General features: G+C 42.5%; 3 protein-coding genes across 3 annotated transcripts; 2 read left to right on the top strand and 1 right to left on the bottom strand.

Moving 5' to 3' along the window:
* The first annotated feature begins 5,945 nt into the window (after positions 1-5,945).
* Positions 5,946-9,209, top strand: LOC121981095 (SRSF protein kinase 1-like). Its single transcript, XM_042533442.1, has 4 exons — positions 5,946-6,303; positions 6,565-7,470; positions 8,437-8,484; positions 8,560-9,209. Exons 1-4 carry the CDS (start codon positions 6,109-6,111, stop codon positions 8,935-8,937), a joined length of 1,527 nt encoding a protein of 508 aa, XP_042389376.1. The 5' UTR covers positions 5,946-6,108; the 3' UTR covers positions 8,938-9,209.
* LOC121979810 (universal stress protein A-like protein) lies at positions 9,178-9,918 on the bottom strand. The gene is made up of 3 exons (XM_042531802.1): positions 9,654-9,918; positions 9,337-9,565; positions 9,178-9,265 (listed from the first exon to the last, which is right to left on the bottom strand). Exons 1-3 carry the CDS (start codon positions 9,916-9,918, stop codon positions 9,178-9,180), a joined length of 582 nt encoding a protein of 193 aa, XP_042387736.1.
* Positions 9,919-10,551: 633 nt separating this feature from the next.
* LOC121981096 (myosin-binding protein 7-like) lies at positions 10,552-14,229 on the top strand. The gene is made up of 3 exons (XM_042533443.1): positions 10,552-12,036; positions 13,751-13,800; positions 13,879-14,229. Exons 1-3 carry the CDS (start codon positions 10,822-10,824, stop codon positions 14,051-14,053), a joined length of 1,440 nt encoding a protein of 479 aa, XP_042389377.1. The 5' UTR covers positions 10,552-10,821; the 3' UTR covers positions 14,054-14,229.
* Positions 14,230-14,273: the final 44 nt, after the last annotated feature.

Here is a 14,273-nt window from a genome sequence, read left to right as displayed (position 1 = left end):
GACTTTGAATCTGGTTCGCTCTTCTGAGCTTGCAGTGCTAGGTTTTGACTTGGTCCCTTTCTTTGTCTTGCACACCGAGACTCGTGTAATTCGAAAGTAGAAAAAAAAGGTTTCTTAGTGTACTTACCTCGCGGTCTTTAGAGATATAGTAGGAATCTACTATAGATGTTCATTCCGGTGTTCTCGGGAGTGCATTTAAAGCATACCTTTACACGCCCTGATTAGTTAGTATTTGTCTGGGGTTTGTTAATCTAGTGATTAGCTCCTTGATTCTTCCATATAGATGAGCAATCAATTCGCCTTCTTCCATCTGGAGGTTGCTGATTTGGTTCCGGATCAGGTTCCGTCTTGCAAACTTTGCTTCGGGCATTCCTTCTTGTAGCTCTAGGAACTTCTCCTAAAGATCTTTTATTGATTTGTAAGCTTCGATTCGACTAACTTCCTGGGGTGGAAGTATGCTCAGCAGGTGGAACTCAGCTCGTCCATTACTACGAAGTCGGCTTGTTCTTTTTTGGTCCACTGGTATTCCTCTTTTTCTGCTCCTTGTTGATCTTTGGGGGCTATAAAACCATATTTGATTATTAAAAGTAATTCAAAATTAATTTTAAAAAAATACCTCCATATGTTTCTTCCATATCGTGAACTCCCCCCTCAAACTTAGATGGGTAGATGCTAGGTCCGGCCATTCTCTTTGTACTTTAGTCAGCGGTTAGTTCTTCTGAAACGGTTGGACTCTGATACCATTTGTAGGCGCAGCTAGACCGACAGGAGGGGGGTTAATTATCTGTCAAATAAAATGAACTTTTTCTCCATATTTTAACTCGGATTAGTAGCACAATTAAATTAAAGCAATTGAACAACTAATAAAATAAAAGAGACAGAGAATTACTTGGTTATAACATAGGTGGTTGTTAATCCAAGGTAAATGAAAAGCACTATAAAATCTCTTTTTTTGAAAGCGGAGAAGTCTCTTACACTCATTGGATGCTCTGAAATAAACTAAGAAATTAATACAAGAGTTGTTGAATATTTCCTAGGTTCGAGGTCTTTTTATAGCCCTTGAAAAATGTTATCCGCAGTTTGAAGGGGCCTTTAAAATAGTCCAAGGCACCTTCCATTAGATAAATTCTATCTCCCGAGGATAAAACTTTATCCTCAGATAACGGCTAAAGAAGGTGCCTTCAAAGACTGGAAGGCGCCTTCCATGAAACATTGAAAGTGCCTTCCAACCCATGGACGAAGGCGCCTTCCACAAGGTAAAATTAGCTCAATAGTTGATCTCTTTATGTGGGTAATTCTCCGGCTAACTGGAGTTGAGCTCACCCGAACCCAACTCCGACCTTCTCCTCAAGCAGGCTTTCTCCCCGGCTTCTCGTCCCTCGAACGTCGTGCACACCCTTCTTGTCCACCGGTGTATTCTTTCGCATTATCTCGTCCCTTGGATGCACCGAGCCTGTTGGCTCCTTTTTCCATATCATCCTTCTCACTAGCTACATTTTCCGCTCAACTTCTTGTGTTCCTAAACTCCTGCACACTTAGACACAAGGATCAAATATACATGACCTAACTTAACTTGGTTACCACATCAAAACTACCACGGGGTACTTATAGAGACGAGCAAATCATTACTCTGATACACTATTGTCAGTAGCCTACCTTGTATTTAAAAACAACGAATAGGCGTTTCTTTGAAAATGACAACATGATTAGTTGTTTGGAGCAAATCCATTTAAATTAGCGCCCAGCCAAATAATGGTAAGGTGCTAGAACTCGAGTCTAGTTAGTCCGTCATGAGTCTTCTTCGACTAGACTTGAAGGAAAGACTTATGATATGCCATATAATGGAGGGTCTCGGTAATATTAAGAGGTCAATAGTCAAGGTGACATAACGGTCAAAAGTCAATAAGAGATGATAGTCAAGGTCGGGAAGTTCATGGCTTGGTCCAAAAAGGGAAGCAACAGTCAAGGCCAGAAGTTCCTCTAGGACTTGGCTCTCCCACCTCATAAGCATGACTCTCAATATACTCTCGATCGACTTCTTATCTGGTTAGGCTCTTAGGGCTCAGTTCCCTCATTTCTCTTGTACACCGCTCTAGTCTACTCCCGATCGGTTTCTTAGCTTGTCGGACCCCTAGGGCTTAGTCCTCTTATTTCTCCAGGGCACCGCCCTAGTTTACTCCCGGTCGGCTTCTTAGCTGGTCGGGCTCCCAGGGTTCAATCCCCTCATTTCTTTAGGACACCTCCCTAGTTTACTCCCGGTCAGCTTCTTAGCTAGTAGGGCCCCCAGGGCTCAGTTCTCTCATTTCTTTGGGGCACTGCCCCAGTCTACTCCTGGTTAGCTTCTTAGCTGGTCGAACCCCCAGGGCTCTATCCCCCTATTTCTCCTGGGCACTACCCCAGTCTACTCCCGGACGACCCCAGTGCCGATCAGACTACTGTCAGGAAACAATACTGCTAGGGAATCATAACAACTTGTTAGAAAATAACGATTATTCGCCAGGGAATTTCCGATACTTTGCCACATGCATAATGTGGAACCTTCTTCTACCCAATAGAAATCCGCCGTACTTCATCTATCATCCGACATACCCTGACACCCAACATTCTCTGATGTCTTATAATTGCGGAGGTTCTAAGAGATAGTATAAAAAGGGAGGTCCTTTCTGTTAGCCATGTACGCACACATATGCATCTTCTACAGTACTACTATTCATCTTCTTTTTACACTTTTCGCTTTGTGCTGCTCCTGACTTGAGCGTCGGAGGACCTACGCCAGATACTTTTTCCCTGATTCTCGCTCTAACACTCCCTTGTGATCTCTCTGTGCGTGTGCAGACTTGTGAGTATTATTAGCGGCCCTCACTCACCCCCTCCCCCCATCTGTCGAAAGGCGAAAAGTTTGTAATGCTTCTGCAAGCCCTAGATCCAGGTCCTCTTCTCGTCAACATCCTTACCCTCGTCATCATCTTCCTCCATTCGATTCAACTTCCGAACGAGATCAATATGTATTAAAATAAATTATGCCAACTAATTATGACCAATCCAATTTTAGGAAATTCTTTTGTCACCATCAAAATAAATTAGAAATTACTCATAATATTATGACTCATTAACCTAGCGTTCTTAGATTAACTTAGTTAAAAAAAATATGTTAATTTATCAAAATTGAGACTCTAAATTAAAAAGTAATAATAAACCTAATTAGTCTTATTGACTATCCCTGAGGTGACCAGATGAATTCCATAGAAAATTTTCATCGGTCACCAAGGTAAATCGGAAAGCGCGCTCGACGGTCAATTTAGAAGTCGAACATCCTTTGATTGTATGTCCCATTTAAAGAAAAATTCTTGTAAATACACCATAACTAGAAATCGAACAATGAATAGCTGAGTGACAATCTGCATATCCTACCGTGGAACCATAGTACTAGGGATAAGACTCGAAATTAAAAGACACTATTGCCCGGATGTTAATTTATGTGATTCATAAATGGGAGATTTATTTGGTTAATCACTTATTTCTGAGAAACCGAAAGAAATAATTTTATTTAGGATAATTTCATTTATTGAACAGTTTGAAGTAATTAATTACAAGGAAAAGGAAATGTTGAATCAAACTCATAAGATAATTACTAATTAGCATATCTAAATGTATTAATGACTACTAATTAATAGGTTTAACTACTGAACTCGTCAAATCAATCGTGTCCTCAAACGAAACCAAAGAACTGAAGAGGCAGATGGGCGCCAACCGGTGGCCGGGAGCTCACCGCCGCCTCTTCCTTGATCCAATACACTTCCAATGTAGCTGGCTGGTTGAGGTCGATTCCCAGTCCCTTCGCCGTTGAGCACTCCGTCAACGAGGACGACGGCGTTGCCACCGCGCTCCTCGCCGTGGTCTGTCGTTTGTCCTCGTAGTGGCACCTCATGTGCCCGCCTAGAGCCTGCCCCGTCGGAAACGACTTGGGGCACACCGAACACTTGTGAGGCCTTTCGTTACCTTCTCCTCCTCTTCGTGTTACCGCCGCCGGGGGCGGAGCGGTGGTGGTGCCGGCTTGTTTCGGCGCCGGGCGCTTCCGGTGGCTGGTCTTGTGTCCCCCGAGGGCCTGGTACGAAGAGAACGTTTTGCCGCACTCCGAACATTTGTAGAGCCCCGGAGGCGGAGGAGGAGGCGGCGGCGTCTGGCTTTGCTGCGTCAACGACGGCGCCAAAAGCGAAGGCAACTGATCTTGCTCTGGCAGCGGCGGGAGCAGAAGGCTCTGCTGTGCCAGCGCCGGCGGCGAAGGGAGACGCTCCTTTTGATCCTGTTGCACCGGCACCGGCGGTGAAATCGAAGACGGCTCTTGCTCGCGTGTCGATGGCGGTGGAAGCGTCTGGTTCTGCGTCTCTACCTCCGGCGTCAGAAGCAGAGTCAATCCTTTCTCCCGTGTCGACGCAGGCGACTGGCTCGGAGAGTTTTTTTTATCTGGCCGAGTCCACTCATCGCCGTGAATTCCTGTGGCGCGTGACAAGGCCAGGAGCGCATGGACACACTCCTCCTCGTCTTCATTGAGGCGAAAATCCGGCGAGTAGTGAGAATGCACCGTTCTCTTGCGCTTGGTCATCCTCAAGCTAAGGTCCTAGGCGGCGTAGAGCTCTCCTCTGCTCTTGCTATATAAGATAAGAGTAGATTAGAAGATCAGCAAGCGTGGATTAGGGTTTTATGGTTTAAGTGTGGTGGTAAAATTTATAGATAGAAACTAAACAAGACCATGGATTTGCACTAATGGACTCATCCACAGTTAAATAGTCTTACTATTTGTTTATTAATTTAAGTCATTTTTTTAAGTAACACTTAGCTATTAAGAAAAGTTTTTGTATTTCCACAAATGGATGAATTAACAAAAATTAGGATAAATAGAAAATTTATTTTTTAAAATATATTAATTATTTTAATTTCTTTATTTGATTTTGATTTAAAAATTTAAAATCAATTAAATTGATTTAAATTGAATCAGCGATCAATATCAATCAACTGTTATATTTTGATGATGGATAGAAAAATTAATATAGGAATCAATCAGCGATTAATTGATTCGAAAAGTGATAACTAAAAAAATAAATTAAATCTTGATTTTGGATTGGACAGTCAGACATATTGATAAAAATCATCAATTAATTCAATAACTTATTAAAATTGCTCGCTCCTATTTTGCTTAATTTGGATAGTAATTAACTATAGTAACACACTGTGTTTTGATATCAAAGTGTTTTTTTTTTCAAAAAAAAATAAAAGATACTTTCAAGTATATACAATAATATAGTTTTAAATCTTATCGCTTTATATATACAGTAGTTTATTTAATAAATTTATAATTTTAAATGCTATTTTTTTACAAAAAATAGAGGATTATCTTTTAAAAGTCATTATCTTTTAAAATAATGCTTGCTAAACCCCTCCCCGAATAATCCCAAACTACATAATAAAATTGTAATTTTATAGTGAATATTTTGATGATCTAATATTTCTATACCCGAAGAAAGTATTTTTTATTTGTTGCAAATAAAAAGTATTTTTCGACTCAGGAAAAAGTATTTTCAATGAAAAATAAAATTATTTTTAATTTATTTTCCGATGTTTTTTTTTTTTTTTTGACTGAAACCCATTATTTTTAATTTGTTGCAAATAATAAAAAAACAATTTTTCTGGATGACCCGGTCCACCCTCCCATCTCATGGACCCCACCAGTCCTTGCCACTTCATCACTTCCCTCGTACTCAAAGCGATCCAAATCCTCTCCTTCCCTAAACACTACGTATCGTGTCTGGTGAGACCTCTGTATCTTTTAACTTAAACTATAATATTATATAGACAACTTCTCACGTGACTCACGTGATGTGAATTCTCTACGATGTCAAGCAACTCTGGCGGCGCAGCGTAAACTCCATCTCTGCGAATTTATTTATCGATTTATTTGTCAGCTCACGCCCAGCGAGGGAGGGGGAAGAGGCGCTGCTTGTCTTCGATTGAAACCCTAGCGCGGGGAGGAGAGATAGAGATTGCTCGATTTCGGCGGAGGGTGTGGGATCTGTCGTCCGGTTTCGTGACGGTGGAGGATTGGGCGATCGGATGGCCGAGGAGGACGGGCTGAGCGAAAGCAGCAACCACACGTCAGAGGACGAGGGCTCCGATGAATATCGGCGGGGAGGGTACCACGCCGTCCGAATCGGCGATTCCTTCAAGCAGGGAGCCTACGTCGTCCAGGCTAAGCTCGGCTGGGGCCACTTCTCCACTGTTTGGCTTGCTTGGGATACCGTCCACTCCGTGAGACTCCTATGAAATCCACCTTCTCTTCATCCTTTTTCCTTATTAACTTTGAATTCCTCGCCCGTCGTCATCCTGTTTTTACTGAAATTTATCTGAAATTTCTGGTGATTCCGCAAATCACCCAAAACTAGCGACACTACGGCTCCTGGAAAATTTTGACCTTGGAACAGAATTAGATAGCAGTTTGTATTTTTTTTCCCCCATTGCTTGAATGTGGAGAATTTTTTGCTGAATTATGCTTCGCGTCATGCATTGCAGCGATATGTAGCGTTGAAGGTGCAGAAGAGTGCGCAACACTATACCGAAGCTGCTATGGATGAGATAAAGATCTTGAAGCAGATTGCGGATGGGGATCCTGATGACACTCTGTGCGTGGTGAAATTGCTCGACCATTTCAAGCATTCAGGGCCAAATGGACAGCATGTGTGTATGATCTTTGAGTTCCTTGGAGATAACCTTCTCACGCTTATTAAGTACACGGATCATGGGGGGTTACCGCTCTCAAAGGTGAAGGAGATATGCCGTTATGTCCTTATTGGGCTTGACTATCTCCATCGGGATCTTTCTATCATCCACACTGACCTGAAGCCAGAGAATATCCTCCTTATGTCTAGCCTCGACCCAGCCAAAGATCCTCATCGATCAGGTACGCCGCTCATTCTTCCCACTGTCAGATCCGAAGAGCCCTCACCAATGCCTCCTGCTCTGTCCAATGGCGACCTTACGAGAAACCAGAAGAAAAAAATCAGAAGGAAGGTGAAGCGGGCATCTGCTTCTACATCAGGGAGCTTAACGGCTGAAGCAGGAAGCAGTAATGGCTTAGAAGATAAAGGAGATTCAAGAGTAGCAACTGATGGTGGCGACGGGGAGACACACGATAGAGCATCACAAGGTCGTAGGAGAGGTAATAAGGCTACAAGGAAGAGGCTGGCAATGGAGGCAGACCTGCGGTGCAAGATAGTCGATTTCGGAAATGCATGTTGGACATATAAGCAGTTTACTAGTGATATCCAGACAAGGCAGTATCGGTGTCCTGAGGTGGTTCTTGGGTCTAAATACTCTTCTTCTGCTGATTTGTGGTCGTTCGCTTGTATATGTTTTGAGCTGGCCACAGGAGATGTGCTATTTGATCCGCATAGTGGCGATAATTTTGACCGGGATGAGGTGAGTTCCATGTAACTGTTAATTTGAACTCTCAAATATTTAGTTCTTCTAACAAGTAAACATCCGATTATGTTACTATTATTATTTCCAGTAGTTGATTATTTGCATTATGTGCAGCTATACCCTTGTTTTAACCCTCAATACTAAAGAATGTTTGATTATTAGAAATATTAACAGTCCAAATCATTCTGCCAAAAGAAAAGAGATTGAATATCATTCGACATGTAAGCAATTCCTTGTCAAAGGAATAGTTCTTTTGAGTTCAGTTTCAATCTTTTTCTCTTATTATCATACTTGTGCTATTGAACTGATAATTTGGAATTGTAATTGCCTTGTTTCTTGTTCACTCTTTGCTATTAGTCAATGTTTGAACTGGGAAGCTAAATAGTTCATTCGGTTCGAATTAAGAATCATGTAACTTTACTGCTTTCCTGCAAAGGATCCATTTTTTTCTTCTCTCTCTTTTAATTCCTTCTTTGCTGCTCTCCTTTAATTCCATTGCTTCAAACCTCAATTCAGTTGGAGCATATTCTTATATATCTCGCCTGCTTGTGCTTGAGTAAACACATGGCTCCTGTATCTTCTAATCTTCAATCACCAGATTTATAGAGATCATATATGGAGATGGATGTTTTTTTTACTGCACATATTAGTAAAGCTCTGCTTACATTCTAGGTCACAAGTGCCAATTTAGGGAAAACTCAGCTGTGACACAATGCATGTTTTTCACTGAACAAGTCATTTGTGCACTGCTCTTGATGGATAAGCAAGTGGCCAAAGATTCAAATCATTTTCTTAGGCATTTACAAGTTAAAATATTTATCGAGTTTATGCAACATATTACTTTAGGAAGATAGTGGAAGAACTTACTCATTATTAAACCAACTAATGGAAGAAATTACTGCAAAGTTCACCATTTCTAACAGGCTGAATAAACAATTTTTTCTATCTTTTCTTATTTCACAGGATCACTTGGCTTTAATGATGGAACTACTGGGGATGATGCCTCGTAAAGTAAGTTCACGGAAAATTTTGTTCCTGAATTTTTTTCTTTCTTTTTTTCAGATAGATAATATTTTGCCTTTTCAGATTGCATTGGGCGGACGATATTCACGCGATTTCTTTAATAGGCACGGTGACTTGAGGCACATCCGGCGACTGAGATTTTGGCCCCTCAACAAAGTTCTCTCGGAGAAGTATGAATTCAGTGAACGAGATGCCAACGACATGGCTGATTTCCTTGTCCCAATACTAGATTTTGTACCCGAGAAGCGTCCCACAGCTGGTCAATTGCTTAGTCATCGGTGGATCAGTGAGCCAAGTTTGCTGCAGGGAGATCAAGTCCAACCTCCAACAGCGGCTGCTCCTTCAGAAAAGCAGAGGAAAGAGAGGGATGAAATGGCAGCAGAACTGGCTAATATCGTGATTGATGGACCATCAAAGGGAAATATTTCTACTTCTCGATAGTATGTTTGGCTTATTCAATCCACAGTTGACGTGTGCTGCATATACGTGCAATGAAGAGTTTTCTGTATGTTCCAACATTTTTTGTAGGCCAGGTGAATCTTCTCGAAAGATTCAACTTGGATTCTTGTTTTTTTTAGATTGCAGGTTAGATCATTCAAAATTGTGTTACTGCAAGTCAGTTGTTCTAAGAACTTATTGAACATGCTTGTTTGTTTACAAAACACTAGAACTCATCTGATTTCAGTTATTCCCCTTTGGTGGCTTCACGATCAGCACTGGGCATTTGGCATGATGAGCACAGTAATCACTCGCACTCCCTAAGATGGCCCTGCAGTGCCAAACAGCAGACTTTCAACATTAAACTTAATTAAAAACCTAAAATGATATATATTTTTTTGCCTTTTGATTTTGCTTAAGCCACGGCTTCCTACGACGAGGAGATCAACGTCCATTTGCTCCGCCACCTGGCATATCGTCTCTTTCGGATCACCCTCCGCGATCACGGTCTCTGTTTTCACGAGCGGAGCTTTGCTGCTGCAGAGTCGAGCTGCTCGTTCCAGCAGATGGTGTGAGTTCTCCTCCTGTGCCTTCCTCACGGATTCGAACACCGACGACGTGGCGTAGATCGCTGACAATGGAATTAATGATTGTTTTTTATAGTTTTTTAGATGTAATTATTGACGAGAGGAAGAGATGAGGGATTGATTAATGCGTGCATGGTCCGACGGGATGCATGAAGTGCTGCAGCGGCTGCTGCGCGTGGAGGAGGATGAGTCTGCCGAGGGAAGCCGCCGCTGGCGAGTCACCGGAGCTGGACGGGAAGAGGTTGTCGAGCGCCCAGGAGAGTGCGTGCAGGCTGCCCTCGCTCTCATCCACCGCCGCCAACACTTTCATTTTCTTCCTGAACTCGCCGCACCCGGCCGCCTCCGCCTTTGCCTCCGCAGCAGCTACTGACGGCGGTTCTTTGCCCTCCGACTCCATGGAAGCGCCGCTCTATGGTCATCTGTCTCGAACGCAAGCATTGTTAAGTGGATTGTGTTTGAGTAAGAGGCTGACACGAACGCCGCGGTCGCGGCGTCCATGCAGAGCCCGTCTCTGCGACGGCTTCTTGTCGCGGTACGAACCGAACAGGCAATTTCCCGAATTTGGAAGGGAAAATAAATTATTATTTTTATATAAAATATGAATCATTCTTTAGACATTTTTTATAACAATAGAATTTAAAAATTATTCCCTAAAATATTAAAAAGTACAGCAACGCTGAAATTGTCAATGATGGCGCCAATAAGAATGATAAATAATAATAATAAGAATATCAATATTATTCCGTCCAAGGTTTGTAGGCCCATTTATTCGGATCTTAGTGGTTGATTCGGTTAATACGGCCAGGTAATTGCAGCAAGTTACCAACTCTCTCGACCCAATGCTACCCGCATGAATTGATGTGCCTCTCTTCTCTTAAGTGGGTCCCGCAAATACTCCGATGGATCCACTGGATTTCGGGACACGGAGGTGGGCAGGTGGATGATCAGTATCGTTCAAAATCCGTAGCATATTCCTTTTCGTCCACAGATTCGTAAATAAGCAGTTGCACCGTCGAAACGAAACATGGCTCCGAAGATTAAAGATAGAAGAATTGGGAGAAATCGACCGATTCCTCGAAGCGCCCCCGCCCGATTCGAAACACGACCAGCAAACCCTATATTTTGTCGCCCAGATCCATCACTGTTTCGATTGCTCCCCTTCCCTCTCCTTCCCCTGCCGCCGGCGTTGGCACAGGAGGAGCCGGGGAAGGTGGAGGTGGCCTTTGAGCTCGAGGCATTGTGTCTAATGTGAGGTACGGGCGGAAAAGGGCTCCTTTTCCTGTGCTTTTTGTCGGAATCCATGGATGTTTCCGAGGATTTCACGGTCCCGGCCGGCAGCGGAAGCGCCGCGGGGGAGGGACTGTTTGTTGGGACGTTCTCTCTGGGACTTACCCCTTCCAATGCCTTTCGTCGGTCTATGAGGCGGAAGATGGACGCCAGGGGAACCGGCGCGACCTCCGGCGTCGCCAGGGTGGAGATCGGGAATGAAGCGGCGGCCCTGCGCGAGGCCCTCGTCAGTCACCAGCAGACGGTCCAGAAGCTGCAGGCGGAGCTGGAGGAGGAGCGGAGCGCCTCGTCGTCAGCTGCGCAGGAGGCCATGTCGATGATCGTCCGCCTCCAGCACGAGAAGGCGGAGGCCATCATGGAGTCCCGGCAGTTCAAGCGCTTGACCGAGGAGAAAATGACCCACGACCAGCAGGAGGTCGCCAGCCTCGAGGACCTTCTGTTCAAGCGCGAGCAGGCAATGCAGGCACTCTCCTGCGAGGTCCAGGCCTATCGCCATCGCCTACTCAGCTACGGCTTTAGCCTTGACGGCGATGCGCCTCCCTCGGAGCCGCAGACGCCTGACACGGTTACCTCCTCCTTTGCCATTCCCGCGATCGAGTTCCCGCAGGAGTATCCTTCGATTAGGTGCGTCAGCGATGCTGGTGCCGAACTTGATAAGTACCCTCCCGGCGCGACTCCACGCGGGCACCTCCAGAAGCTCGAGCAGCGCATCTTCCAACTTGAGCGGACGCCAAGTAGCATGTGTGGGAGTATCAACGAAAAGGGAGTCATAGTGGGGCATTCACCTCGGGTCCGGCCAAGGCATCTTCGAAATATTTCATACGGAAGCTATGGTTCTGTTCTGGAATTCAACAAGGCGGAGGAGTTCCCTACATCCATTGATGCTGCGTCAGATTACGATGATATGAGCGACAGAGTGTACACTGTGGATGCCGTCCACGGAGCCAGTGACGACTATGTTAGCACACCAAGGGAGCTTCAGAACAGAAAATTTCGGATGGGTAGTAGGGTTGAGGAAGTAGAAATAAGCAAGCTTCAGATGAGGCTACAGGCACTTGAAGCCGATAGAGAGTCCATGAGACAGACACTGATCTCCATGGGTACAGACAAGATGCAGAGGGTAATATTGAAAGAGATTGCTGAGCAAATGTGCAAGGAAGGGCCAGCAGGAGATAGGATCGTAGACAAACCTTCTTCAAACAAATCTTCTTTAGTAGCGACCATCAAGGTAATGATTTATTTACCATTGTTTTCTGAATGTGTAATTCTCACATGTCTTCTTTCATTTTAAAATTAGTCTTCATGTAATTCGCACAAATGGAAACCTTATGTAATGAACTAACATTCCACTATTTGCAACCGTTATATTCATGCATGGTGTTTGCCAATTATCTGAAATTCACTGCTTCATCTTTCTTTTTAGTTCCTAATTAATTTTGTGTTAGGTTAACTCATCCAACTGCTAAATTCAATGGTGATGCAAATATAGAAGAGATAAGCGGATTGTCATATTAAGTTCAAGACTTTGGGTAGTTTTGTTTCCAGAAGATGGATCTTTTTCTTTTTTATGGTTGATTTCATTGAAAAAAAGGAAGCAACATCATAGAAAATAAATAATGGTTCAAAGTTTACATATTTTGACTTGAAAATGTGATAAGATGAGTCCCAACCCCTTTAGGAGGTCATATGACTTTTGCTTCTATTTTTTTTTTCCCCTACCAGAAAAAACCAATCATTCAGTGGACGACTGATTGGTTTCAGAACTAGTAATCCACGAGCCATTTAGCGACTGATACGGCATTTGTAACTACTATTTCACAAAACCTTAGATTGTATTGATTTTAGAGAGACAGAAGTAAATTGTTTAGGATGAAATGTATTAGCAAGTCTATATAATATATGTTATAGTTCATTATTATTTTGATGAAGTAAAGTAAATTGATTTGTTAAAACTAAAAAATTGCCATGTTATAGTGGTTAAGATGCATACAGGACTTTAACAAGGAATTGACCCAACCCAACATATTTTAAGAGGCAGCAGACTTCTTTTGTTTCAGCCTTGTAGAGTTGTAGGTCATATGCCAACTAAGTTACTTGGTGCGTGATATCAATTTTATTGATTTTATGGATAGGAGGGTTGTTACTCAATCTTTTGGTTTAATTTTATCTTTTTTTATAAGAAACTCTACTATATTTTATCGTACAATGTATGTTGAAATTCAAACGAGTAGTTCATTGCCACTCAATTCTTCCGGATGGTATACTATATCAGAATGAAGATACAAAATTTAATGTATTGGAGAAATAATAGCTTTAAAAAATGTCGGTTTATGACTTTCATGAATGAGTAATGAATCGCTAACTACTGTCAACAATTATGTTTACTGGAGGTTGATGTATATTAGTAATCTCTATTTTCAATGTGACTGTTTAGTTGATTGCAGCATAAGGATATAGTTGATCTAGGAAAGGAATTCCTGCATTCCATGTGCATTAGACCAATGATGAAACCAGAGTCGTGTTATTTCCTGTCAACAGTTGTAGGTGGGAAAATAGAAATCACTGAGCCCAAGTAAGAGAGATCTAAACTGCTTCTTTGAAAGGATATGCAAATCGCGCATATGAAACATTAATAACATGAGATTGGGCAAACTAGCTGTAGGGGGCAAGCTAATAGTATGACATGTGCTTTTATCTGTAAATTAAGCTTCTTAAGAGCTTTCATGAACAAGTTTGAAACTATATTCTTTCAAGCATGTCTACTGTATAGATTGGACAAACTATGCTGACTACTATTCCTGATTTCATTCTCTCTGTATTTAAAATCTTTGATACATTGACATGCCTAGGTCATCTTGAAGTTTAGGCAACTCACCATATCAAGAACCCGTTGTTTTCAATTTCATCTGTTTTCCTCCTGATAGTTGTTTTTTTTCTGCTAGAGTGCCATCTCATACCTTGTATTCTGGAGAAAGAAGCCATCTCGAATCAGGTGAGTTTGTGTTTGTTTTTTCAGATAGTTGTATAACTGTTGAGTTCTTACCGCGAATTGTGACCTCTATCCTTGTAGGTATCCATTCGGGATTACAGCGGGCACTGTTGGTTTACTACTGCTTTTAGACAAGTCCTCTCGTGTAAGGCAAAAGAGACTTCTCACAAGAACACGGCTAACGACCGCAGTGATTCAGTTAGATATCGACGGCTTTGATGTTGGCAACTACTCAGAAGCAATTTGGGAGAGATAAACACCAACTTTCCGATCTATATGATCCTGGTTTTTGCTCTCATTTCTTAGGTGATGTGTTAACTAGCTGATCTACTCTAAAGCATTTTTTTTTCTCCCACGAAGAGAGAAATATTGGTTTAGATGTAGCAAAGTATCAAACTTTATTGTTTATTCTCTTTCTGAGGATGAATTCATTCACAATTCTTTTTTTCTTATATCATTGCAATGAAGTAAATTAT

This window comes from Zingiber officinale, chromosome 5A (assembly GCF_018446385.1).
Source record: "Zingiber officinale cultivar Zhangliang chromosome 5A, Zo_v1.1, whole genome shotgun sequence".
Lineage (NCBI taxonomy): Eukaryota > Viridiplantae > Streptophyta > Magnoliopsida > Zingiberales > Zingiberaceae > Zingiber > Zingiber officinale.
This window is presented reverse-complemented; position numbering and strand designations above follow the sequence as displayed.

Coding starts and splice junctions, on each gene's coding strand:
- LOC121981095 (XM_042533442.1), top strand. CDS start 6,109: ATGGCCGAGGAGGACGGGCTGAGCGAAAGCAGCAACCACACGTCAGAG. Junction 6,304..6,564: donor CTTGGGATACCGTCCACTCC/GTGAGACTCCTA, acceptor CATGCATTGCAG/CGATATGTAGCGTTGAAGGT. Junction 7,471..8,436: donor ATAATTTTGACCGGGATGAG/GTGAGTTCCATG, acceptor CTTATTTCACAG/GATCACTTGGCTTTAATGAT.
- LOC121981096 (XM_042533443.1), top strand. CDS start 10,822: ATGGATGTTTCCGAGGATTTCACGGTCCCGGCCGGCAGCGGAAGCGCC. Junction 12,037..13,750: donor CTTTAGTAGCGACCATCAAG/GTAATGATTTAT, acceptor TTTTTCTGCTAG/AGTGCCATCTCATACCTTGT. Junction 13,801..13,878: donor AAGAAGCCATCTCGAATCAG/GTGAGTTTGTGT, acceptor CTATCCTTGTAG/GTATCCATTCGGGATTACAG.
- LOC121979810 (XM_042531802.1), bottom strand. CDS start 9,918: ATGGAGTCGGAGGGCAAAGAACCGCCGTCAGTAGCTGCTGCGGAGGCA. Junction 9,566..9,653: donor CATGCATCCCGTCGGACCAT/GCACGCATTAAT, acceptor TTCCATTGTCAG/CGATCTACGCCACGTCGTCG. Junction 9,266..9,336: donor GGCTTAAGCAAAATCAAAAG/GCAAAAAAATAT, acceptor TTGGCACTGCAG/GGCCATCTTAGGGAGTGCGA.